A 27,956-nucleotide genomic window follows, 5' to 3' on the forward strand; every position below is an offset into this window, starting at 1 on the left:
TCTTCAATCCCTATCCAAGTTCTCATCCTTCAATAAAACAAAGCACTGGACTTTTCTCTGCCTTAAACTGTGAAAATTTGGTGTGCCTGGCTGTACAGGGTGGGGGGGGGGGGGGGGGGGATCCCATTATAATTGCGGCTCATTAGGGGGTGCCCTACACATACATTTGTATTTTATCAGCTTTATGTAGGAATAATGACGAGGAAATACCTATCTGTAATGTCTGTGAAGGTTCAAAACATGTGTCTGGATGGTGACTGTATCATTGTGTGTGTCAGGTTCCTATAAGGTGTCAGGATGTCACTGTCTATTTCTCCATGGAGGAGTGGGAGTATTTAGAAGGACACAAGGATCTCTACAAGGACGTCATGATGGAGAATCAGCCGCCCCTCACATCACCGGGTAAGAGGAGACTTTATTGTAAAGGAGAGAGCAGTACGGAGGATCCACCTAGATCCCCCATCATCTGATAAACACATAGAAACAATGTATTCAGTCAGTGTGTGTGTTTCCTACAGATGGATCCAGTAATGGGAACCCACCAGAGAGATGTCCCCGTCCTCTGTATTCCCGGGATTCCACACAGGAAGGTCACACCATCCCTCACCATCATCAGGTAGCTGAGGAACAATTATTGGTAGTTATGATTTATACACAGCATGTTTGTTACAATGAATGTTTTATTATATATTCAGAGTGGAAACCTCGGGGATGATAATATTGATGTTAAAGAAGAGTATAAAGAGGAGGATGAGGAGTATGGAGTGATGGAGGAGTTATCAGAAGGACACAAGGATATGATGGAGCCACCTAATACCAGGAACCCACCAGAGAGATGTCCCCGTCCTCTGTATTCCCGGGATTCCACACAGGAAGGTCACAACTACACAAAACATGATCAGGTTGGTGTGACGGAACATCTAACACATGAAAGTGACTTGTGGCGACAATGTGCAGAAGCTACGAGATTATGTTTTTCTATGTGAGCTCACATCACTTCTATTTTACAGATGATATTTCTCTATCGTTCTCTTGGTTTAGGGTGAAGATCTGATAGATATAAAAGTTGAGATTAAAGAAGAAGAAGAGGAGGAGAAGGAGGATAGGGGAATGGATGAAATACACAAAGATCTGTACCAGGACACCATGGTGGAGTCATCCAGCTACAGAAACCCACCAGAGAGATGTCCCCGTCCTCTGTATTCCCGGGATTCCACACAGGAAGGTCACACCATCCCTCAATGTTACAAGGTTGGTGGGACGGAACATCTAGAACGAGGACTCGTGGAAACGATGTGTGGATTTTTTTTTGTGATGTCACAATATTAAAGCTTACTGTAGAAATTTTCTATCATTCTCTTGGTTTAGGGTGAAGATCTGATAGATATAAAAGTTGAGGTTAAAGCAGAAGAAGAAGAGACGTATGTGAGGGATGATCAGCAGTCTATGGAGGAGGATGGAATAATGGGGACATTTATAGAGGAGGACACTCCTACAGAGATCAGCACAGGTGGGTCATTAACACTAAATACATTCCTCCACCAATACTGCTCACTGATTGGTCCAGGGTAGGGCAGGGACTGGGTGATAAGGATAGTGCCCTCCAGTGTTTCCTAGTGGAGAAGATTCCTAGCGGGAATCCCTATCGTCATTTCCACCGCTGTAGAGCATCCATTCACCCTGTGAGCCCTGCACCCCAGTGCTGTAAGTGTCTCTTATCAGTATTCCCTGCCCTGCCCGCCTGGCATCAATGCTTTTGCTTTCCTAGATTCTTGTCTCTGCATCCTTATACCAATCCAGTTGTAGCCGGCACTACTGGAGCCATCCAGCGTGAAGGCCGTACAGAGGGTCCACCATCCCCATCCTTCCATGACCGAAGCACAGACTTTTACATGATGATGATAATAATGCGATAACATCCCCAAACTTTGGAACCTGAACCACTTCGATAATTCGACGTTAAATACCGGGGTTATGGTAACAGATAGCTGCCATAACCCCGGTATTTTCTTACTCGGCCGGCGGTCCTCTTTCACATAAAAGTCGTCCCAGTGGCAGATTCACCGCAGGATCATTTATAAGCGCGCACAAGCTCCACCTCCTGTGTCCACGCCTACTTCCTGTGTCCAACACTAGGTGAAGCACGCGGGTGCAAAGCGCCTGCCAGCGCCACCAGCTGTGTCCTACAGTAGGTGGAGCTGCGACCTTTTACCTCTGAGGCCACGCCTCCTGACCTTTGGGGTGGGTCCATGACCCATTTCCTGAGTCAAAACCCTCTCCTGTGTCTTCTCTGTCTAACCCTACCTAACCCTAACACCTAAACCCTAACTCTAACCCCAACCCCTAAACCCTGACTCTAACCCATACCCTAAACCCTACCCTGACCCCGACCCTAAACCCTAACTCTAAACCTAACCCCAACCCCTAAACCACAACCCCAACCCCTAAACCCCACCCCGACTCTAACCCCAACCCCTAACCCCAACCACTAAAACCTAACTCCAACCCCTAAACCCTAACCCCAATCCCTAAACCCTAACCACAACCCCACCCCGACCCTAACCCTAAACCTTAACTCTCACCTCTAAACCCTAACTCTAACCCCCATCCCTAACTCTAAACCTATTCCTAACCCCAACCACTAAAACCTAACCCCAACCCCTAAACCCTAACCACAACCCCTAAACCCGACCCTAACCCTAAACCTTAACTCCAACCCCAAACTCTAACCCTAACCCCAACCCCTAACTCTAACCCTAACCCCAACCACTAAAACCTAACCCCAACCCCTAAACCCTAACACTAATCCTAACCACAACCTGACCCTAAACCTTAACCCAAAACCCTAACTCTAAACCTATCCCTAACCCCAACCCCTAAACCCTAACACTAACCCTAAACTCTAACCCCAACCCCTAAACCCTAACCCCAACCACTAAAACCTAACTCTAACCCTAACCACAACCCCTTAACCCTGACTCCGACCCTAACCCCCTAACCCACCGCTTACTGGAGCCATCGGTAGCGCGGAAAATGATCCGATCCATCCACATCCCAGGCTAGAAGTCGAGTGAAGGCAAGATGGCCCCCCTCTCCACTCCATGGCCTTGGAGGACCGGAGCGACGTCATACGTTGCTTCCGCCCAACGGCCTTAAAGGGCCCATTTTTTTTTCTTGCTGAAAAAAATTACTTTTTTTTTTTGCTTTTTAGTGTAGATGTGAGGTGTGAGGTCTTTTGACTCCAGATCTCACATTAAAGAGGTCCTGTCCTGCTTATTTCTATTACAAGGGATGTTTACATTCCTAATAGGAATAAAAGTCATCAAAAACATTTTTTTGAAGAAACTGTTAGAACAAAAAGGTAAAATAAATAAGAAAAAAAAAAAGTAAAGCGCCCCGTCCCTGCAGAAGCGAACGCATACGCAAGTCCCGCCCACATAAATAAATGGTGTTCAAACCAAACATGTGAGGTATCGCCGCGATCGTTAGAGCGAGGAAAATAATTATTTCACCAGATCTCCTCTGCAACTCTAAACTTATAACCTGGAGATATTTTTAAAGCGTCGCCTATGGAGATTGTTAGGTAGCAATGTTTCTCGCCATTCTACGAGCGTGCGCAATTTTGAAGCATGGCATGTTGGGTATCTATTTATTCGGTGTAAAATTATCTTTCACATTATAGCAAAAAAAATTCGGCTAACTTTTCTGTTTTCTTATTTTTTAATTAAAAAAAGTGAATTTTGCAGCGATCTCCATTTTATTCTCTGCTAAAAAAATAAAAATGTTTGGGGGTTTTAAGTCATTTTCTAACAAAAAAAATCAGATTTTAACTTGTAAACAAGAAAATGTCAGAAATATATTGAAAATAAAAAAGTAGAAAAACATGGACTTTACTGGTTCAGGTATATAAAATATAACAAAATGTCAGAAATAGGTCCGGTCCCTAAGTGATTAAACAGAAAGTGATAATGAGGGAGGAGTCAGTAACCCAATGATGGTGGTCTTCAGGATCAGTCCAGTCTTCATCTTGGTTGTTCTCCCCCCATCCTCACTCTCTGACCTCTGGTGGGGCTCAGCCCCGCTGTTATTCATGACTAAATCATGGACTAAATAAGGAAGTGCGGGACTTCTTGTGTTGGGAAGATGGCAATGAGTGATAGAGGGGGAGGGGACACTCGTCCTATAATCCCCCTCATCACTGTCACTCCTATAAAAGACAGTTCTCGTTGTTTCCTCACTCTCTGGCTAAGGTCCATGAATAAAGAAATGAACTGGTAGGAGATCAGAGGACCCATTTACTAGTTACCTTGAGGGGGGAATTGTAAGATCCTCAGAGACAAAGCTGCTTGATGTGGGCGGAGTCCTGGTTTAGGGGAACCAATCTGCTGATGTCTAGTAATAATCTTTGTATTTCTATTTTAGTAGATGGACGGGAGATGAGGAAAACCTCAGAGGATTGTCGCACTTTGTCTCCAGACTGTAAAGTAGAAGATGAGGACATCACACAGTATAGTCCAGGAGAAAACCCGGCTACCTCAAATGTCCATCCAGGACCATACAGTGTAGATGGACCATCGTATTCCTCTTATCCTGAGGAACCTCAGACTGTGAGGGACGGTGCCGGACTATCATATGCTTCTTATACTGAGGAACCTCAGACTGTGAGGGACAGTGCCGGACCATCGTATTCCTCTTATCCTGAGGAACCTCAGACTGTGAGGGACAGTGCCGGACCATCGTATTCCTCTTATCCTGAGGAACCTCAGACTGTGAGGGACAGTGTCGGACCATCGTATTCCTCCTTTCCTGAGGAACCTCAGACTGTGAGGGACAGTGTCGGACCATCGTATTCCTCTTATCCTGAGGAACCTCAGACTGTGAGGGACAGTGTCGGACCATCGTATTCCTCCTTTCCTGAGGAACCTCAGACTGTGAGGGACAGTGTCGGACCATCGTATTCCTCTTATCCTGAGGAACCTCAGACTGTGAGGGACAGTGCTGTTCTTCCAAAAGATAAGAGGTTTTCCTGTACTGAGTGCGGGAAGAGTTTTCGTTTTAAATCCCATCTAACTGAGCATAAAAGATCCCACACAGACGAAAGGCCGTATTCCTGCCCTGAGTGCGGAAAATGTTTTGGGTGGAAGTCGACTCTTGCCAGACATCTAAAATTTCACACAGGGGAGAAGCTGCATTCCTGCTTGGAGTGCGGGAAATGTTTTCCAGGGAAATCTGAACTTGCCAGACACCTACGAACCCACACAGGGGAGAAGCCGTATTCCTGTACTGGGTGCGGGGAAAGTTTTTCACAAAAGTCGTATCTTTCTGAACATCAGAGATGTCTCTTGGATAACAAACCATGTTCCTGCGCTAAGTGCGGGAAATGTTATCCACAAAAATCTGAATTTGTCAGACATCGAAGTTCCCAAACAGAAGTGAAGCCGAATTCCTGCTCTGAGTGCGGGAAATGTTTTAGGTGGAAATCGGTTCTTGTCAGGCATCTAAAATTTCACACGGGGGAGAAGCTGCATTCCTGCTCGGAGTGCGGGAAATGTTTTCCAGTGAAATCTGAACTTGTCAGACACCAACGAATCCACACCGGGGAGAAGCCGTATCCCTGTACTGAGTGCGGGAAATGTTTTTCACAAAAATCTTCTCTTGCTCATCATCAGAGATGCCATTTGGAGAATAAGCCATATTCCTGTGCCGAGTGCGGGAAAAGTTATGTACGGAAATTGGAACTTGTCTCGCATCAAAGATCTCATACAGGGGAGAACCTGTATTCCTGCCCTGAGTGCGGGAAATGTTTTGGGTGGCAATCAGGTTACCTCCGACATCTAAAATTTCACACGGGGGAGAAGTTGCATCCCTGCCCGGAGTGCGGGAAACGTTTTCCAGGGAAAATAGAACTTGTCAGACATTTACGGACCCACACAGGGGAAAAGCCGTATTCGTGTCCCGAGTGCGGGAAACGTTTTGCAGAAAAATCTTATCTTTCCGAACATCGGAGACACCATTCGGACAACAAGCCATATCCCTGCCCCGAGTGTGGGAAAAGTTATGTATGGAAATCGGCCCTTGTCACACATCAAAAATCTCATACAGTGGAGAACCTGTATTCCTGCCCTGAGTGCGGGAAATGTTTTGCGTGGAAGTCAGCACTCGCCACACATCAGAAATCTCACACGGGAGAGAGGCCGTACTCCTGTACTGAGTGCGGGAAATGTTATCCGCTGAAATCAACACTTGTCAGACATCAAAAATCTCACGCTTGAAGAAGTGGCTTTTCTGGTCTTAGTGCGGGAAACTTTTTATTTTTCAGTATATTAGCAATCTCACACTGGGGAAGGGGGAGGGGGGTTAACAGTTCAAATATAAAGGTTCAAATATAATTTTATATTCAAATCATTCTTTTCTTTGTAAGTTGATTATTAAAGGTTTTCCTTCTGATTTTTTATTATTTTATTCCTTTTCTATTCACAATTAAATTACTGAGGGGTCACCAATCAGATGTCTTCACCAATCACAGGGCCACAACCTATAATCACAGTATTTTTTATGATAGGATTATTTCCTATGATCTTCAGCTCCATCTAGTGGCCATACAGTATTTTTTTAGGTATTTCAGAACAGCACAGGCCATTAGATGGAGCTGAAGATCATAGGAAATAATCCTAATACTGTATGGCCACTAGATGGAGCTCAAAATCAGAGGAAACAATCCTAATACTTTATGGCAACTAGATGGAGCTGAAGGTCATAGGAACAAATTCCAATACTGTATGGCCACTAGATGGAGCTGAAGATCATAGGAACCAATCCTAATACTGTATGGCCACTAGGTGGAGCTGAAGATCATAAGAAATAATCCTAATACTGTATGGCCACTAGATGGAGCTGAAGATCATAGGAACCAATCCTAATACTGTATGGCCACTAGATGGAGCTGAAGATCGTAGGAAACAATCCTGATACTGTATGGCCACTAGATGGAGCTGAATATCGTATGAAATAATCCTAATACTGTATGGCCACTAGATGGAGCTGAAGATCATAGGAAATAATCCTAATACTGTATGGCCACTAGATGGAGCTGAAGATCGTAGGAACCAATCCTAATCCTGTATGGCCAGTAGATGGAGCTGAAGATCATAGGAACCAATCCTAATACTGTAGGGCCACTAGATGGAGCTGAAGATCGTAGGAAACAATCCTGATACTGTATGGCCACTAGATGGTGCTGAAGATCATAGGAAACAATCCTGATACCGTATGGCCACTAGATGGAGCTGAAGATCATAGGAAACAATCCTAATACTGTATGGCCACTAGGTGGAGCTGAAGATCATAGGAAATAATCCTAATACTGTATGGCCCTAGATGGAGCTGAAGATCGTAGGAAACAATCCTGATACTGTATGGCCACTAGGTGGAGCTGAAGATCGTAGGAAATAATCCTAATACGGTATGGCCACTAGGTGGAGCTGAAGATCATAGGAAATAATCCTAATACTGTATGGCCCTAGATGGAGCTGAAGATCGTAGGAAATAATCCTAATACGGTATGGGCACTAGATGAAGCTGAAGATCATAGGAACCAATCCTAATACGGTATGGCCACTAGATGGAGCTGAAGATCATAGGAAACAATCCTGATACTGTATGGCCACTAGATGGTGCTGAAGATCGTAGGAAACAATCCTGATACTGTATGGCCACTAGATGGTGCTGAAGATCATAGGAAACAATCCTTATACCGTATGGCCACTAGATGGAGCTGAAGATCGTAGGAAATAATCCTAATACTGTATGGCCACTAGATGAAGCTGAAGATCATAGGAACCAATCCTAATACGGTATGGCCACTAGATGGAGCTGAAGATCATAGGAAACAATCCTAATACTGTATGGCCACTAGGTGGAGCTGAAGATCATAGGAAATAATCCTAATACTGTATGGCCACTAGATGGAGCTGAAGATCATAGGAACCAATCCTAATACTTTATGGCAACTAGGTGGAGCTGAAGATCATAGGAAACAATCCTGATACTGTATGGCCACTAGATGGAGCTGAAGATCATAGGAAATAATCCTATCACAAAAAATACTGTAATTATTTGTTGTGGCCCTGTGAATACTGAGGGCCTCCACACCGCAAGCGCATATATGCTAAAGTTAGGTTCAGTTTCTACCATGATGAGTCTTACATCAGGGTCCCCAAGGTACTCCCTTACATCAGGGTCCCCCCTCCCTTACATCAGGGTCCCCAGAGTACTCCCTTACATTAGGCTCCCCTTTAAAGTCCCTTTTTATATAAGATTTTCCCTTACAGTGAGGAAGAATTGATCAGTCTATAATTTTATTGGTCGGTTTATTTTTCTAGTGAGAGACAGAATAACAACAAAAATATCCAGAAAAATAAATTTAAAAAAAGTTATAAACCGATTTGCATTTTTATGAGTGAAATAAGTATTTTATTCCCCGATCAATCAGCAGATTTCTGGCTCCCAGGTGTCTTCTATACAGGTAATGAGCTGAGATTAGGAGGATTCTCTTAAAGGGAGTGCTCCTAATCTCAGCTTGTTACCTGTAAAGAAGACACCTGTCCACAGAAGTAATCAATCAGATTCCAATCTCTCCACCATGGCCAAGACCAAAGAGCTGTCTTAGGATGTCAGGGAGAAGATTGGAGATCTACACAAGGCTGGAATGGCTACAAGACCATCGCCAAGCAGCTTGGTGAGAGGTGACAACAGGTGGCTGGAAGTCTCCCTCAGTCTGGGGCTCCATGGAAGATCTCACCTCGTGGAGTTTCAATGATGAGGGAGAACGGTGAGGAATCAGCCCAGAACTACACAGGAGAATCTTCTCAATGATCTCAGCTGGGACCATCGTCACCAAGAAAACAATTAGTAACTCACTACACCATGAAGGACTGAAATCCTGCAGCCCCCGCAAGGTGCCCCTGCTCAAGAAATCTAATATCAATATCAAATATCTCAAAACGCTTTGGGTGCGCTCTGTCTGTTACTCCACGGATCTTGGGTTATTAACCACTTGCCGACTGCCGCTCGACTATATACGGCGACGGTCAGCCCCTCCCAGGCAAAGTGATGTACCGGTATGTCACTAGCCTGGGAGCGAATAGGGGGCGAGCATGCACCGCCGGAGGCGCGCTCCGGCCCCTGCTCATACCTGAAGAAGCCGGCGCGTGTGACTGGTGGACCCGATGTCCGCCGGTCACTCGCGATCGTCGGGTGGAGAGGGAGAAAGGCAGTCGGCTAATGTAAACTCTCCCCTGTGTAAAAGCACTGATCACTCGGTCCTGCTATGTAGGACTGTTGATCTGTGCTGTTACACACAAATCCATGTATGGGGGAAGGGAATGGGGAATGCCGCTCAGGTGTATGTCCAAACAGGTGCTGGCTGGATCCGCCGTCCAGGAAGATGCAAGTAGAAATGTGAAGCCGCACTCAGATGATTGAAATCAAATGAAAATGTCTTTATTCTTCAAAAGTATCCAGGACAAACAGACAGTGTGAGGAACAGAATATGTCCAAGGTAGACGCGTTTCACGGCTCGAATGGCCGCTTACTCATTACCACGGTGTGGGATAGCGGAAATTGGTCAATATTTAAAGGTGGTCACCAGGAAATTGATTGTTGTAGCTCTGCACAACTGCATATCATTAAATAATCAAGCATATTGAACATCCAATTTCTCTGCGATCCAACACCGAGGACATGTCAAAAGACACACATGAAACAACTTCACAAAATATGTGTAAAACAAAATTAAGAACGATACATTCAAGTGAACATACAAATGAATGTAATAGTAAAAGCAACAAAGTTAAGCGTAAAAAGTCAGATACACATATGCCAATTTTATATGAGAGATTGCATATGTAATCTAAATATAAATAGAACCACATATAAATAGAACCACATAGGATCTCAAAATGTTCATATATACATGTGTCCTATATTAGTATATGGTCTCTCATTGGTGCAAGATATAAACTATACAAAAATGCAAAGATATGAAAAAACTTTGTTATGCATATATGTCCATAAATATGTGATATGTTGTAATTTATGTGTATATAAATGTGTAACATATATATACTAAATGAAGTGAAAAATATGTGTATACGAATGTTAACAGGAAAAAGGAAAATAGAAGCATATATATATATGTGTATGAAGTGATACACAGAAACTGTGTCGATAATAAAAGTGAAATAATGTGTGATGAATAAATAAATGAATAATAAAAATATATATAAGTGTGTGATCAGTGTATATATAAGTGTATAATGATGTAAATGAATGGGCACATAAATGTATCACATGAACATCACCATATATATATACAGATCCAAATGTCTGTAAGTCTCATCATAAACTAGATGGAAATATAGCAAAACATAAATATCAATCATTAAACATCATTAGGACATATTGATGCACCTTGAAACATATATCGGCATATGTGTAGACAAAATACACAATGTGTGCATATACGTTAGGAGAAGGTCCCAAAAATATAGAATAAGGAAAAAATCTCTATATATGACCAAAATTATTAGCCTGGAAATTGGTATTAGTCTTTCGTGCCCATGTTATAAATATGGTTATTAAAAACTACCAATAATCCATATAGAGCCGAAAAACATTTCCTGGCCAAAATGAGGTCAATTAGAAGGGTGATAATCAAAATGAAGTAAATGAATCAAAAGAAAAAGAAAAATTACTACATATTATCAGGTATTATCAAATATATAAATTATCAAATATATTATCAACTGTGACGAACTCCAAAAACGTAAAAGCAACGGATACCCTTGTTTTACAAGTCGGAACATCAATAATGAATATATATATATATGTTCCGTAAAAATCCATCATATGTAAACATATAGACATTAATCAATCCAAAAACAAAAACAAAATCCGCAAGGATATACAGAACCCCAAGTAAATAGAATATACAAGGATGGTATAATGTGTGTAATGGCCAGAAGATGAATGAAAAAATCAATAAAAATTGTTGTAAAAATTATTATTGTAAACAATTGTTGTAAAAAACCCCCCAAAAAATTGGCGTATCCTGTAAGGTGTCACAGGGGATATTGGCTGATCGGGAGAGGTGTCACTCATAAAAATGGGTGACATCCCACTCCCAATTCAAGCCATGAGGCATCCGAGTGTGGAGCCTAAAAATCCACTGAACTTCTCTTTTACACAGTAAACGGAATACATCTCCACCTCTGATGGGTCTGGTAATATGGTCGATGACTTGGACCTGAACCAGGGACATGTCACCACCATGTTTATTATTGAAATGTTTCGCTATGTTTGTTGATTTGAAGGTCCGTATATCACTGAGATGCTCCCGAAATCGATCTTTTAGCTTGCGAATAGTTCTACCTACATATTGAATAGAACATGCCTTGCATGTAATTAAATAAATCAAATATTGGGTATTGCAGTTAAAAAAATCTCTGATATTATACACTTTATTGTCATAAGAAGAAATGATCTTATCTTTAGGAATTATATGGGGACAGGTGATACAATCAGTCGCACCACACCTAAAATTTCCTTTACAAAATAGCCATGTTTTTGAAGTATTGGATTTCTTCGAGGTGTATAGACTTGGTGATAAAGTATTACCTAAAGTGGCTGCTCTCTTAGCCACTATGTTAACCCCATTTTCAAGAATATCAGCACAGATATCGTCGGTGTATAAAGTGGGTAAATGTCTGTGAATGATATTTTTGACTTTACTGAATTCCAGACTATAAGGTAAGGACAATGTAATCAGAGGGTTGTTTTTGTCAAGATTCTTGGACCTAGTTTTTTTGTTTAACTGAAACTTATTGTAATTATATTTCTTACGTGTTTTGGTCCGGCGGAGAACATCGGGTTCAATGTCCTGAGAACTGCCAGGTACCCCACATTTAGCAATTTGTGAACGATCTTCGCCGGATGTTGGTAGTAAGAGCTCAGAACGGCTCTTATTCAGAGCAATAAAATAGGCCCTATCAAGCATCCATTTGGGATATCCTCGCTCCAAAAAACGTTGGTGAAGCGAGGATGCCTGTATCTTGAACTCTGACAGGTCACTACAAATTCTTCGCACTCTAAGAAATTGGCCAACCGGAATTCCCTTTATTGTGTGTATTGGGTGGCTGGAACGTGCATGCAACAAACTGTTGCCTGATAAGGGCTTTCTATATAGATTGGACGTCACTTTATTGTCAGCATGACCCAAAGCCACGTCCAAAAATTCTATGTTATCCATGTTTTTTATACCTGTAAATTTCAGGTTGTATGAATTACAATTTAAATATGATAAAAAGCTGTCCAAATCAACATCCTTATGACAGATAAAGATCAGATCGTCTATGTAGCGATAGTACAGAGCGATCTGATCTCTAAATGGATTCCTACCTCCAAAGATGTGGGGTCTCTCCCACCAACCCATATAAAGGTTGGCGAGAGAGGGGGAAAACTTGGCCCCCATCGCTGCCCCACATCTTTGGAGGTAGAAAGTGCCATCAAAAAAGAAAAAATTGTGCGATAAGAGAAACTGCAACACCTCAAGAATATAATTCTGCAAATCAGCATGAATATGAGCATATTGTTTAAGGAACATCTCTATAGCAGTGATAGCCAAACTATGGGGAATGGAAGAGTATAAACTGGATACGTCGCACGTGATCCAGGAATATTCCTGTGACCATGTGAACGTATACATAACATTCAAAAGATGCTTAGTATCTCTTAAATGACTAGGAAGATCTACCACTAAATCCTGCAATTGACCATCAAGCCATTCCCCAAGTTTCTCACAAAGAGAACCTATTCCTGAAACAATAGGTCTCCCCAAGACCGGGTTCACACCCTTGTGGACCTTGGGGAGATGATGAAATATAGGGATGGTTGGGTGGTCCGGGACAAGTTTTTCTGCTACTTTCGACGAGAAAGCCCCAAGGAATAAACCTTTTTTGACTAGTGCTTGAAGCTCTATTTTATAGTTGTTAGTAGGATCGCTTTTTAAAGGTAGATACGTATCTATATCTGTAAGTTGTCTGAGGGCTTCATTTTTATAGACTTCATTATCAAGAACAACTATTGCACCCCCTTTGTCCGCATTTTTAATTATGATGGAATCATCTTTTCTTAAAGATTCAAAAGAAACTCTTTCTTGTATTGTTAAATTATCTACAGACCTAGGTATAAGGGATGGTGTATTGGTGGCCAGACTAAATATGTCTCTCTCCACTAGTTTCTGGAAAAGATCCATATTTTGTGAGCGCGATTGAATGGGATAGAAGTCAGAAAAAGTGGTCAAGGAAACACTCTTAGTCTTTGTGTCTCTATGTTCTGCTGACAGACTAACATTTTCAAAGGCTAAATCCTCTAATTCAACCACAGCACATCTCTCTCGAAAGGTGAGTGGGGGCCCATCTACGTGGGAAAATGAAATTAAATCTGTATCACCTCCCGTGTCGGTAGCATCATGAAAAAAATGCCTTTTAAGGGTTAAATTTCGAACAAACTTATTAACTTGTAAAACAGTTTGAAAAGTATCTCATATAAAATTGGCATATGTGTATCTGACTTTTTACGCTTAACTTTGTTGCTTTTACTATTACATTCATTTGTATGTTCACTTGAATGTATCGTTCTTAATTTTGTTTTACACATTTTGTGAAGTTGTTTCATGTGTGTCTTTTGACATGTCCTCGGTGTTGGATCGCAGAGAAATTGGATGTTCAATATGCTTGATTATTTAATGATATGCAGTTGTGCAGAGCTACAACAATCAATTTCCTGGTGACCACCTTTAAATATTGACCAGTTTCCGCTATCCCACACCGTGGTAATGAGTAAGCGGCCATTCGAGCCGTGAAACGCGTCTACCTTGGACATATTCTGTTCCTCACACTGTCTGTTTGTCCTGGATACTTTTGAAGAATAAAGACATTTTCATTTGATTTCAATCATCTGAGTGCGGCTTCACATTTCTACCTGTTACACACAAAGCCACATCCAATCACAGTAAGAAACACGCCCCTAGGGACACACTTAACCCCTCCCTCTCCAATAAAGTTAACCCCTTCCCTCCCAGTGTCATTTTTACAGTAACAGTGCATATGTATAGCACTGATTACTGTAGTAATGTCACTGGTACCCCCAAAAGTGTCAAAAATGTCAGTCAAAGGTCCGATCTGTCCGCTGCAATGTCGCAGTCCCGCAAAAAAAAAAAAAATCGCAGATCGTCGACATTTCTCGTTAAAAAAAAAAATAAAAATGACAAAAATCTTTCCCTTAGTTAGTAAACGCAATAACTTTTGCGTAAACCAAACATAGGTAGCAGAAAACAAATTGGCCTAAAATGTTAAAAAATTCAGATTTTTACATTTTTTGTTTTGGGGAATTTCATATAAAAAATGTGAAATATATTGTTATTTTTGCAAAATTGTCGCATTTTTTTGTTTATAGCGCAAATCAAAAAATCGCACAGGTACCACCAAACGAAAGCTCTGTTTGTGGGATAAAAAGGACGTCAATTTCATTTGGGTACAGCGTCGTACGACCGTGCAATTGTCCGTTAAAGTCACGCAGTGCCGAATCGCAAAATAGGCCCTGGTCAGAAAGGGGGTAAAATCTTCCGGGGCTTAAAGCGGAGTTCCGGGCACAAAATCGACCTTTTTTTTTCGTGCCCATCCGCTTGGTCTCCTTCACCTGAAAAGGAATTGGATAGTTAGGTATTTTTTTTTTTTTTTCCCACTCACCTTGTAATTGTAGATTGAAAATACTCACCTATTCTCTACTTTCTCCCTCTGTGCCGCGGCTCCGACGTCACTTCCTGTCTCTCGATGATTCCTGGGAGCTGAGCGTCATCGCTCCCAAGAATCAATGCGACGACACCGGCCCCGCTCGTCACTTCCGGGGCGACGCCGCATTCCCTGCTAAACAGCTTCTGGGCATGCCCAGAAGCTGTGGAGGAATGCGGCGCCGCACCGGAAGTGACGAGAGGGGCCGGTGCAGGCGCATTCTGGGAGAAGAAGACGCGGAAGAGGACATAGAAGAGGATCGCGCTGGCTTCAGCTGCCCACAACAGAGATGGCAACGCTGGAGAAGAAATTTTAAAAGTGAGTATTTCTTCTTGTAGGTAAGTGCGAACCGGGACAGATCAGAGGCATCCATTGTGGAATGTACTAGCCCTGACTGTCCCGGGGGTATGTTCACTGAAAAAAAGTTTTCGTGCCCGGAACTCCGCTTTAAGTGGTTAATGTCCCAACTGTTATATCCTTCTCTAGTTCTGCATGATATTTTTCATCAATTGTATATGTTAGTACATCTATTTAATAAATATTTTTCTTATTTCCTATACACTTTTTTATTTTATGCCCTTAAAAGTCCCACCCATAGGGGGGTTCATACCTATTTTTTTCTGTCAATTAGGGATGCGGGCTTCTTCCAATTCCTTCAGCAGTTCACTTTTTTGCTCCCGGGATGTATGACATCATTTTGGCCTAGGCCTAGAAACCAGGAAGTAAGTGAAGAAACGTAAAAATAATTACAAGTATATAGTATATATATACCTTCCTATTAGTGTTAAAAATAATCAATATTAATTGACAGAGTGAAGTTCCACTTTAAGTACTTTTCTCGATTACTTGTATCAACCACACTTCATCTTTGTTTTTACTCTTTATATCCGTAACTTCCTTCGCTGCTTACAACCCAATTGAGTTTTTAGCGTTGCTCTTCATTTTAAAGATTTTCTGACAGTGTGCTGACGCTACGAGACGTTTCTCGGGGCTGCAGTTCCTCTGAGCTCCACAAGGTGGTGATCTCACTTCTACCCAGACAGGAAGTCTCTATGGAGGACAGGAAGTGATGTCAGGTATAAATAGGAAGTTCCGGGTGAGAGGTGAGTCAGTAGGAAGTAGAGAGGAGACATTGCTGGGTGTGGTGGCAGAGGAGGTAATAAGATCTTATTTTCTATTTACACCCAGTAACCCCCCCCCCCCTGTCATGTCCGTCCTCTTCCTCCATAGTCACTGTGATGTCTTTTATCTCCAGCAGATGATGATACACACATATAGTGTGGAAACCTAGATCAACCCCTTCAGGATCAGAACATTTCCCCACTTACGGGCCCGGAACATCCTCATCATTTTGGAGATGTGTCACCTTTCCCACCAATCATCTTCTCAGTCTATACTAAAAGATTATACCACTTTTATTAGTGGGGAGGATGGGGGCTTTATGAAGACATAAAGAGGGTCTTAATCAGCTTTCTCTGTTCAAGAACGAAGCAACACCAACATTACAAAAATAACTTTGTGATCCATCAAGCCAAAGGGTTAGAGGCTCCCGAATCACAAAAACATATAAAACCTGAAAACGAATGTTCCTCTGTGTGTAATCCCATTGGGGGGGGGGGGGCGTTCTTCCCCGATAGAAATCCTCAGATTATCCCCCATATACCCCCATCCTAGTATTGTACAACCAGTACAGTCCAGATCATTCTCTGTTATCAATCATTGGTCTACAGGAATCCTGTATAGATTATATGACCAATGAGGATGGAGGAGGACTGGAGTCGCATGACTGAGAAGATATTAAACCTCACCCTGGAGATCATCTACCTGCTGATCGGAGAGGTGAGGGGGATTCTGGGAGGTCACATGACATCACTCCTATCTCTATTAATAATACACAGACCTGACCGGAGAGGTGAGGAGGATTCTGGGAGGTCACATGACATCACTCTTATCTCTATTAATAAAACACAGACCTAACCGGAGAGGTGGAGGAGGATTCTGGGAGGTCACATGACATCACTCTTATCTCTATTAATAAAACACAGACCTGATCGGAGAGGTGAGGAGGATTCTGGGAGGTCACATGACATCACTCTTATCTCTATTAAAAAAACACATACCTGACCAGAGAGGTGAGGAGGATTCTGGGAGGTCACATGACATCACTCTTATCTCTATTAATAAAACACAGACCTGACCGGAGAGGTGAGGAGGATTCTGGGAGGTCACATGACATCACTCTTATCTCTATTAATAATACACAGACCTGACCGGAGAGGTGAGGAGGATTCTGGGATTCTAACATGATATTCCTATTGTTTCTCCAATACAGAGATTTCCTCTTCTGAAGTCAGGTGATCATATGACCATCACAGTGCCTCCATGTGACTCCCTAAAACCTGAGAGACACAACATGGAGAAGATTCTAGAAGTCACCAAGAAGATGATGGAGCTGCTGACAGGAGAGGTGAGCGGTGCTGGGAATTCTGGGACATTATCCAGTAACAGACAAGGGATGTGTCTGGATGGTGACTGTATCATTGTGTGTGTCAGGTTCCTATAAGGTGTCAGGATGTCACTGTCTATTTCTTTATATAGGACCATTTAGAAGGACAAAAGGATCTCTACAAGGACGTCAAGATGGAGAATCAGCCGCCCCTCACATCACCGGGTAAGAGGAGACTTTATTGTAAAGGAGAGAGCAGTACGGAGGATCCACCTAGATCCCCCATCATCTGATAAACACATAGAAACAATGTATTCAGTCAGTGTGTGTGTTTCCTACAGATGGATCCAGTAATGGGAACCCACCAGAGAGATGTCACGGGGATGATAATATTGTTGTTAAAGAAGAGTATAAAGACAAGGATAAGGAGTATGGAGTGATGGAGGCGTATTCAGAAGGACACAAAGATATGATGGAGCCACCTAATACCAGGAATCCACCAGAGAGATGTCCCCGTCCTCTGTATTCTCGGGATTCCACACAGGAAGGTCACACCACCCCCCACCATCATCAGGTAGATGATTGACAATTATTGGTAGTTATAATTTATACACAAGCGTGTTTATTACAATGAATGTTTAATTATATATTCAGAATGAAAACCCCAAGAATAACATTGTTGTAAAAGAAGAGTATAAAGAGGAGGATGAGGAGTATGGAGTGATGAAGGAGTTTTCAGAAGAACACAAGAATATGATGGAGCCACCTAATACCAGGAACCCACCAGAGAGATGTCCCCGTCCTCTGTATTCCCGGGATTACACACAGGAAGGTCACACCATCCCCCACCATCATCAGGTAGATGAGGAACATTCACTGGTGATTATTTATAAACAATCATATTTGTTACGGTTTGTCTTTCTTTATATATTCAGAGCGGAAACCTCGGGGATGATAATGTTGTTGTTAAAGAAGAGTATAAAGACAAGGATGAAGAGTATGGAGTGATGGAGAAGTTTTCAGAAGGACACAAGGATATGATGGAGCCACCTAATACCAGGAACCCACCAGAGAGATGTCCCCGTCCTCTGTATTCTTGGGATTCCATACAGAAAGATCACAACTACGCAAAACATTGTCAGGTTGGTGGGACAGAGTATCTAGAACATGAAAGTGACTCGTGGAGATGATGTGTGGTTCCTACAAGATGACATTTTTCTATGTGATTTCACATTATGTCCACATATATCTGTTGGTTTTCTCTCCTCTTGGTTTAGGGTGAAGATCTGATAGCTATAAAAGTTAAGATTAAAGCAGAAGAAGAGATGTATGTGAGGGATGATCAGCAGTCTATGGAGGAGGATGGAATAACGGGGACATTTATAGAGGAGGACACTCCTACAGAGATCAGCACAGGTGGGTCATTAACACTAAATACATTCCTCCACCCATTCTGCTCACTGATTGGTCCAGAGTAGGGCGGGGGCAAAGTGATATTGCTGTATGTTATGTCCTCCTGACCTTTGCACTCTATAGATTATATTGTAGGTTGTTTGCAACTAAATAAGGAAGTGCAGGAATTCTTGTTTTGGGGCTCACTCTCTGACCTCTGGTGGGGCTCAACCTTGCTGTTATTCATGATCAAATCATGGACTAAATAAGGAAGTGCGGGACTGTTGGGAAGATGGCAATGAGTGATAGAGGGGGAGGGGACACTCGTCCTATAATCCCCTCATCACTGTCACTCCTATAAAAGTCAGTTCTTGTTGTTTCCTCACTCTCTGACTAAGGTCCATGAACAAAGAAATTAACTGGTAGGAGATCAGAGGACCCATTTACTAGTTACAGTGCCTTGCGAAAGTTTTTGGCCCCCTTGAACTTTTCGACCTTTTTGCCACATTTCAGGCTTCAAACATAAAGATATAAAACTGTAATTTTTTTGTGAAGAATCAACAACAAGTGGGACACAATCATGAAGTGGAACGAAATTTATTGGATATTTCAAACTTTTTTAACAAATAAAAAACAGAAAAAATGGGCGTGCAAAATTATTCAGCCCCCTTAAGTTAATACTTTGTAGCGCCACCTTTTGCTGCGATTACAGCTGTAAGTCGCTTGGGGTATGTCTCTATCAGTTTTGCACATCGAGAGACTGAAATTTTTGCCCATTCCTCCTTGCAAAACAGCTGGAGCTCAGTGAGGTTGGATGGAGAGCGTTTATGAACAGCAGTTTTCAGTTCTTTCCACAGATTCTCGATTGGATTCAGGTCTGGACTTTGACTTGGCCATTCTAACACCTGGATATGTTTATTTGTGAACCATTCCATTGTAGATTTTGCTTTATGTTTTGGATCATTGTCTTGTTGGAAGACAAATCTCCGTCCCAGTCTCAGGTCTTTTGCAGACTCCATCAGGTTTTCTTCCAGAATGGTCCTGTATTTGGCTCCATCCATCTTCCCATCAATTTTAACCATCTTCCCTGTCCCTGCTGAAGAAAAGCAGGCCCAAACCATGATGCTGCCACCACCATGTTTGACAGTGGGGATGGTGTGTTCAGGGTGATGAGCTGTGTTGCTTTTACACCAAACATGAAGTTTTGCATTGTTGCCAAAAAGTTTGATTTTGGTTTCATCTGAGCAGAGCCCCTTCTTCCACATGTTTGGTGTCTCCCAGGTGGCTTGTGGCAAACTTTAAACGACACTTTTTATGGATATCTTTAAGAAATGGCTTTCTTCTTGCCACTCTTCCATAAAGGGCAGATTTGTGCAGTATACGACTGATTGTTGTCCTATGGACAGAGTCTCCCACCTCAGCTGTAGATCTCTGCAGTTCATCCAGAGTGATCATGGGCCTCTTGGCTGCATCTCTGATCAGTCTTCTCCTTGTATGAGCTGAAAGTTTAGAGGGACGGCCAGGTCTTCGTAGATTTGCAGTGGTCTGATACTCCTTCCATTTCAATATTATCGCTTGCACAGAGCTCCTTGGGATGTTTAAAGCTTGGGAAATCTTTTTGTATCCAAATCCGGCTTTAAACTTCTCCACAACAGTATCTCGGACCTGCCTGGTGTGTTCCTTGTTCTTCATGATGCTCTCTGCGCTTTAAACGGACCTCTGAGACTATCACAGTGCAGGTGCATTTATACGGAGACTTGATTACACACAGGTGGATTCTATTTATCATCATTAGTCATTTAGGTCAACATTGGATCATTCAGAGATCCTCACTGAACTTCTGGAGAGAGTTTGCTGCACTGAAAGCAAAGGGGCTGAATAATTTTGCACGCCCAATTTTTCAGTTTTTTATTTGTTAACAAAGTTTGAAATATCCAATAAATTTCATTCCACTTCATGATTGTGTCCCACTTGTTGATTCTTCACAAAAAATTACAGTTTTATATCTTTATGTTTGAAGCCTGAAATGTGGCAAAAGGTCGCAAAGTTCAATACTTTCGCAAGGCACTGTACCTTGAGGGGGGAATTGTAAGATCCTCAGAGACAAAGCTGTCTGATGTGGGCGGAGTCCTGGTTTAGGGGAACCAATCTACTGATGTCTAGTAATAATCTTTGTATTTCTATTTTAGTAGATGGACAGGAGATGAGGAAAACCTCAGAGGATTGTCTCACTTTGTCTCCAGACTGTAAAGTAGAAGATGAGGACATCACACAGTATAGTCCAGGAGAAAACCCGACTACCTCCAATGTCCATCCGGCACTACACAGTGTAGATGGACCATTGTATTCCTCTTATCCTGAGGAACCTCAGACTGTGTGGAAAGGTGTCCTCCTTACAACAGATAAGAGGTTTTTCTGTACTAAGTGCTGGAAGGGTTTCCATTTAAAATCCCATCTAATTGTTCATAAAAGATCCCACATGGTTAAAAAGCCGTATTCCTGCCCTGAGTGCGGGAAATGTTTTGCGTGCAAATCGGGTGTTGTCAAACATCTAAGATTTCACACAGGGGAGAAGCTGCATTTCTGCTTGGAGTGTGGGAAAGGTTTTACAGCGAAATCTGAACTTGTCAGACACCTACGAAGCCACACAGGGGAGAAGCCGTATTTCTGTATTGAGTGCGGGAAATTTTATCAACGGAAATCATCACTTGTCAGACATCAAAAAACACACTTGAAGAAGTGTCTTTTTTTAGCTTAAGTACGGGAAACTGTTTGTTTTTTTTTTGTTTGTTTTTTTTGTCTTATCTTTCAGTATATTGGCAATCTCACACTGGGGAAGGGGGAGGGGGGTGAGCAGTATGCTGTGATAAGTGTAGCCCGGTAAAGGTTCAAACATAATTTTATATTAAAATCATTATTTTCTTTGTAAGTTGGTTATTAAAAGTCTTTGTAATGATATCCTGCACTGGATATACGAAAAGCTGCCGCAAGTGGCCATGTTGTTCAGTCATTACAAGCCAGCCATGACAGGCAGACCCGATATACACGCAGTGATATTCTTCCCCCCACCTCAGGTAACTCATGGAATGCAAAGGTTTTACACTTTAAAAGAACCGTTATCTCAACTCAGAGACATAAAACCACTAATTGAGTCCTGGCAGGAGGTCTTTGTCTTCCAAACAGGCCTGTCGTAAAACTTTGAACAAATCCAGTCGTAAACAGCACTCAACCAGCTGCTCATTAAAAACTTGACAAATACACCCACGATTCATAAACGCAGACAGAAACCTGACGCATTAACAATAAGTATATGTTTGGATGAGAAATATCATACTGATCGAATTAAGACCATGCATGACCACCCTATCACATATAGATTAGAAGATAGCGGTCAGATATTCCCTGGGTGACAAGTAACTGTAACAGAATCCGGACACCCCGACCGGGTACCTCCCGTTGACGGATGCTCCTAGTGCTTCCCGAGGGCTCCAAGCACTCCACCAGACACCATAACCACCTCAGACCCCACAAACCACCGCAGCTTGGTGGGGGTCTCGCCGTCTCCTACCCACCCTGGACCTATGACAAGGCTCCAGGTTCCCGTGGGTGAAGCTCTCTTTCCCCAGAGAGTGCAGCCGGAACAAGCTCTTACAAGAGCTTAGTGATTATCTAAGGGAGTATGAAGAGCATAGCAATCCCTTGTAGCAGATTCCCCCAATAAGAGACAGGACTCTAGATTGAGGGTGAAATAGAACTCAAACTGTTTATTCAAACACATGCACAAAGAGATATACACTGTGGGACAATCCCCCCTCCCCCTTAGCAGCCAATCCACATACACATATATACATCTCATAATAAGTTTACCTTAAGGCAGACAGAACCAATAGAACAATGGGATACAGGCACTTACTAATAACAAACCCCACCCCCCATCTCACTATCTAGCAATGGTCTATGAGACAGTCCTGCAATATTCTAGCAATCTGAAAAGTCAAACCGTTCATCTTCATACATTTCCTGAGAGATATTGCTGACAAATATTACCGTCCCATCTGAAGCAATCCAAACCATTAATTTTCTGTCTTTCACTCCCAGTGGCGGTGAATACCGTCACAGTAACCAATACATATTTAGAGATATGAATAGTGGTATAAAACTGTCCAAAGAGGAAGGTCCTGATATTGTCATAACCCCAGGACAGCCCAAGGACACTCCCTTTTAATTGGTCAGGGGCATCTGTCAACGCCCCTTTTGATCTCAGAGAGAAAAAGGGAGACTCCTACCCAGTTATCAGAGTTCTCCTGGTAACATCAAAGGAGGAACATCTATCAAGTTTGAGAACCTATCACACCTGGCTCATCGATTGAACTCTGATAACACCCAGGACATTGACTGTAAGAATTCTTACTCCTCAATTCTACCTTATTTTTCTAATTGCTGAATTGTGTCTCTATTTCTTTGAACCACCTTTTTTTTTTTCTGTAAATATTTTATTTGCACCAATTTTGACCTTTTTATTATTATAACCTTATTTTGAAAAGTGTTAGCCTTGTCCCTAAACTCTTACTGCAAGCTAACAAAGAACCTGTCTCCTGAAGAGTGCTACCGTATAGGATAAATCCTCTAAACATTCCTGTCTGAGGTGACAGTGCGTGTTACAGACCATTATTCTAAAGTCATAATTGGTATTTCTAAAATAGAGTTTCCTCCCGCTCTGGAAACAACGCGGAGGTGGTGGCATTGAAAGGGTTAATTGCCTAATTAGCCCGGTGACAATCGCTCTCAGCCTGCTGGCACCTAAATTGTGGTCCCGGAAGCTGGAAAATCTTTGTGCAGGGTGCAGCTGAGAGTGGCATTGTTACGTAAGTGACGGCAGGGTGTGAGATTGGCCGGTCCTTTGTCACGAGTTAGTGAGAAGGGCAGGGATCTGATACCCACGTCCGTCACAGTCTTCCTTCTGGGTTTTTATTATTACGTTTATTTTATTTTATTCCTTTTCTATTCACGATTAAATTACTGAGGGGTCACCATCCAGAGGTCTTCAGCATTCACACGGCCACAACGAATAATCACAGTATTTTTTGTGATAGGATTATTTCCTATGATCTTCCGCTCCATCTAGTGGCCATACAGGATTAGGATTGTTTCCTATGATCTTCAGCTCCATCTAGTGGCCATACAGTATTGGGATTGTTTCCTATGATCTTCAGCTCCATCTAGTGGCCATACAGGATTGGGATTTGTTCCTATGATCTTCAGCTCCATCTAGTGGCCATACAGTATTAGGATTATTTCCTATGATCTTCAGCTCCATCTAGTGGCCATACGGTATTTTTTTTTTTTTTTTTTAGGTATTTCAGAACAGCACAGCCCACTAGATGGAGCTGAAGATCATAGGAAACAATCCTAATACTGTATGGCCACTAGATGGAGCTGAAGATCATAGGAAACAATCCTAATATCGTATGGCCACTAGATGGAGCTGAAGATCATAGGAAATAATCCTAATACCGTATGGCCACTAGATGGAGCTGAAGATCATAGGAATCAATCCTAACACTGCATGGCCACTAGATGGAGCTGAAGATCATAGGAAACAATCCTAATACTGTATGGCCACTAGATGGAGCTGAAGATCATAGGAAACAATCCTAATACCGTATGGCCACTGGATGGAGCTGTAGATCATAGGAAACAATCCTAATACCGTATATGGCCACTAGATGGAGCTGAAGATCATAGGAAATAATCCTAATACCGTATGGCCACTAGATGGAGCTGAAGATCATAGGAAACAATCCTAATACCGTATGGCCACTGGATGGAGCTGTAGATCATAGGAAACAATCCTAATACCGTATATGGCCACTAGATGGAGCTGAAGATCATAGGAAACAATCCTAATACCGTATGGCCACTAGATGGAGCTGAAGATCATAGGAAACAATCCTAATACCGTATGGCCACTAGATGGAGCTGATGATCATAGGAAACAATCCTAATACCTTATGGCCACTAGATGGAGCTGAAGATCATAGGAAACAATCCTAATACCGTATGGCCACTAGATGGAGCTGAAGATCATAGGAAACAATCCTAATAACGTATGGCCACTAGATGGAGCTGAAGATCATAGGAAACAATCCTAATACCGTATGGCCACTAGATGAAGCTGAAGATCATAGGAAACAATCCTAACACTGCATGGCCAGTAGATGGAGCTGAAGATCATAGGAAACAATCCTAATACTGCATGACCACTAGATGGAGCTGAAGATCATAGGAAACAATCCTAATACTGTATGGCCACTAGATGGAGCTGAAGATCATAGGAAACAATCCTAACACTGCATGGCCACTAGATGGAGCTGAAGATCATAGGAAACAATCCTAATACTGTATGGCCACTAGATGGAGCTGAAGATCATAGGAAACAATCCTAATACCGTATGGCCACTAGATGGAGCTGAAGATCATAGGAAACAATCCTAATACCGTATGGCCACTGGATGGAGCTGTAGATCATAGGAAACAATCCTAATAGCGTATATGGCCACTAGATGGAGCTGAAGATCATAGGAAACAATCCTAATACCGTATAGCCAGTGGATGGAGCTGAAGATCATAGGAAACAATCCTAATACCGTATGGCCACTGGATGGAGCTGTAGATCATAGGAAACAATCCTAATACCGTATATGGCCACTAGATGGAGCTGAAGATCATAGGAATTAATCCTAATACCGTATGGCCTCTAGATGGAGCTGAAGATCATAGGAAACAATCCTAATACCGTATGGCCACTAGATGGAGCTGAAGATCATAGGAAACAATCCTAATACCGTATGGCCACTAGATGGAGCTGAAGATCATAGGAAACAATCCTAATACCGTATGGCCACTGGATGGAGCTGTAGATCATAGGAAACAATCCTAATACTGTATGGCCACTGGATGGAGCTGTAGATCATAGGAAACAATCCTAATACCGTATGGCCACTAGATGGAGCTGAAGATCATAGGAAACAATCCTAATACTGCATGGCCACTAGATCAAGCTGAAGATCATAGGAAATAATTCTAACACTGCATGGCCACTAGGATAAACACAGAAGCATGGATCACAGACAAGTTGAAGATAATCCAGCCATCTTCTGTCACTGCTTCTTCCATTTAATAGGGTGTTTGGTGTCAGTTCTGTTGGCTTCCGTGTGCTAAAAAATCTCTGTTCAGGGTGAGTTATCATCACACTAAGCATCAACTGTCTCTGTTCCACCTTCTCAACCTTGGATACCGTTCCCCTTCTGATGGCCAGGACAAGGTGAAGGCATTACCCGAGGCTGGTTGTGTCTTATAATTACTTGGGCAGCCCACACGTCATCTTCGTTATACTCTTTTTCACAAAATATATTCCTTTGCTACTTACAATCCAATGCAGCTTTTAGCGCTGCTTTTCATTTGAAAGTTTTACTGACAGTTTGCTGACACTACGAGATGTTTCACAAAGCTGCAGTTCCTCTGAGCTCCACAAGGTGGTGATCTCACTTCTACCCAGATGAGAAGTCTCTATGGAAGGCAGGAAGTGATGTCAGTTACAGACAGGAAGTGATGTCAGGTATAAATAGGAAGTTCCGGGTGAGAGGTGAGTTCGAAGGAAGTAGAGGGGAGACATCGTTGGATGTGGAAGCAGAGGAGGTAATAAGATCTTATTTTCTATTTACACCCAGTAACCCCCGTCATGTCCGTCCTCTTCCTCCATAGTCACTGTGACCTCTTTTATCTCCAGCAGATGATGATACACACATATATAGTGTGGAAACCTAGATTAACCCCTTCAGGCTCAGAATATTTCCCCACTTACGGGGTCGGAACATTCTCTTCATTTTGGAGATGTCTCCTTTCCCACCAATCACCTTCTCACCTCATCAGTCTATACTAACGGATTATACCACTTTCATCATAGGTAATCATAGTTATCTGTCTAGGCAGAAACCTGTATAGTCCACATGACTGCCCAAATGAGGATGAAGGAGGACCGGAGTCACATGACTGAGAAGATACTAAACCTCACCCTGGAGATCATCTACCTGCTGACCGGAGAGGTGAGGAGGATTCTGGGAGGTCACATGACATCACTCTTATCTCTATTAATAAAACACAGACCTGACCGGAGAGGTGAGGAGGATTCTGGGAGGTCACATGACATCGCTCTTATCTCTATTAATAAAACACAGACCTGACCGGAGAGGTGAGGAGGATTCTGGGATTCTAACATGATATTCCTATTGGTTCTCCAATACAGAGATTTCCTCTTCTGAAGTCAGGTGATCCTATGACCATCACAGTGCCTCCATGTGACTCCCTAAAACCTGAGAGACACAATATGCAGAAGATTCTAGAAGTCACCAAGAAGATGATGGAGCTGCTGACAGGAGAGGTGAGCGGTGCTGGGAATTCTGGGACATTATCCAGTAACAGACAAGGGATGTGTCTGGATGGTGACTGTATCATTGTGTGTGTCAGGTTCCTATAAGGTGTCAGGATGTCACTGTCTATTTCTCCATGGAGGAGTGGGAGTATTTAGAAGGACACAAGGATCTCTACAAGGACGTCATGATGGAGAATCAGCCGCCCCTCACATCACCGGGTAAGAGGAGACTTTATTGTAAAGGAGAGAGCAGTACGGAGGCTCCACCTAGATCCCCCATCATCTGATAAACACATAGAAACAATGTATTCAGTCAGTGTGTGTGTTTCCTACAGATGGATCCAGTAATGGGAACCCACCAGAGAGATGTCCCCGTCCTCTGTATTCCCGGGATTCCACACAGGAAGGTCACACCGTCCCCCACCATCATCAGGTAGGTGATTGACAGTTATTGGTAGTTATGATTTATACACAAGTGTATTTTTTACAATTAATGTTTTATTATATTTCAGAGTGGAAACCTCGGGGATTATAATATTGTTGTTAAAGAAGAGTTTATAGAGGAGGATCAAAAGTATGGAGTGATGGATCAGTATTCAGAAGGACATAAGAATATGAACGAGCCACATAATTATGGAAACCCACCAGAGAGATGTCCCCGTTCTTTGTATTCCCGGGATTCCACACAGGAAGATCACACCATCCCTCACTATTACAAGGTTGGTGGAATGGAGCATCTAGAACACAACAGTGACTCATGGAGATGATGAATGAACTCTGTATAAGATGTTATAATCTATATTATTTTGGTTTAGGGTGAAGATCTGTTAGATATAAA

General features: G+C 42.4%; 4 protein-coding genes across 4 annotated transcripts in view; all 4 read left to right on the top strand.

Annotated features, from left to right (window-relative positions):
• The window catches only part of LOC309562616 (uncharacterized protein), a 679,009-nt gene that overhangs the window by 428,809 nt on the left and 222,244 nt on the right, over positions 1-27,956 (top strand).
• Positions 1-27,956, top strand: part of LOC309562621 (uncharacterized protein) — a 478,591-nt gene that overhangs the window by 419,615 nt on the left and 31,020 nt on the right. The window lies entirely within an intron of this gene.
• LOC309564122 (uncharacterized protein) lies at positions 252-27,949 on the top strand (the record flags this gene model as incomplete). Its single annotated transcript, XM_082268751.1, has 4 exons — positions 252-402; positions 17,637-17,869; positions 27,631-27,785; positions 27,934-27,949. Exons 1-4 carry the CDS (start codon positions 318-320, stop codon positions 27,947-27,949), a joined length of 489 nt encoding a protein of 162 aa, XP_082124877.1. The 5' UTR covers positions 252-317.
• Positions 25,935-27,405, top strand: LOC309564123 (gastrula zinc finger protein XlCGF66.1-like; the record flags this gene model as incomplete). Its single annotated transcript, XM_082268752.1, has 3 exons — positions 25,935-26,792; positions 26,993-27,127; positions 27,214-27,405. Exons 1-3 carry the CDS (start codon positions 26,697-26,699, stop codon positions 27,403-27,405), a joined length of 423 nt encoding a protein of 140 aa, XP_082124878.1. The 5' UTR covers positions 25,935-26,696.

This window comes from Pelophylax lessonae (assembly GCF_965119305.1).
Source record: "Pelophylax lessonae genome assembly, chromosome: 9".
Classification (NCBI taxonomy): Eukaryota; Metazoa; Chordata; class Amphibia; order Anura; family Ranidae; genus Pelophylax; species Pelophylax lessonae.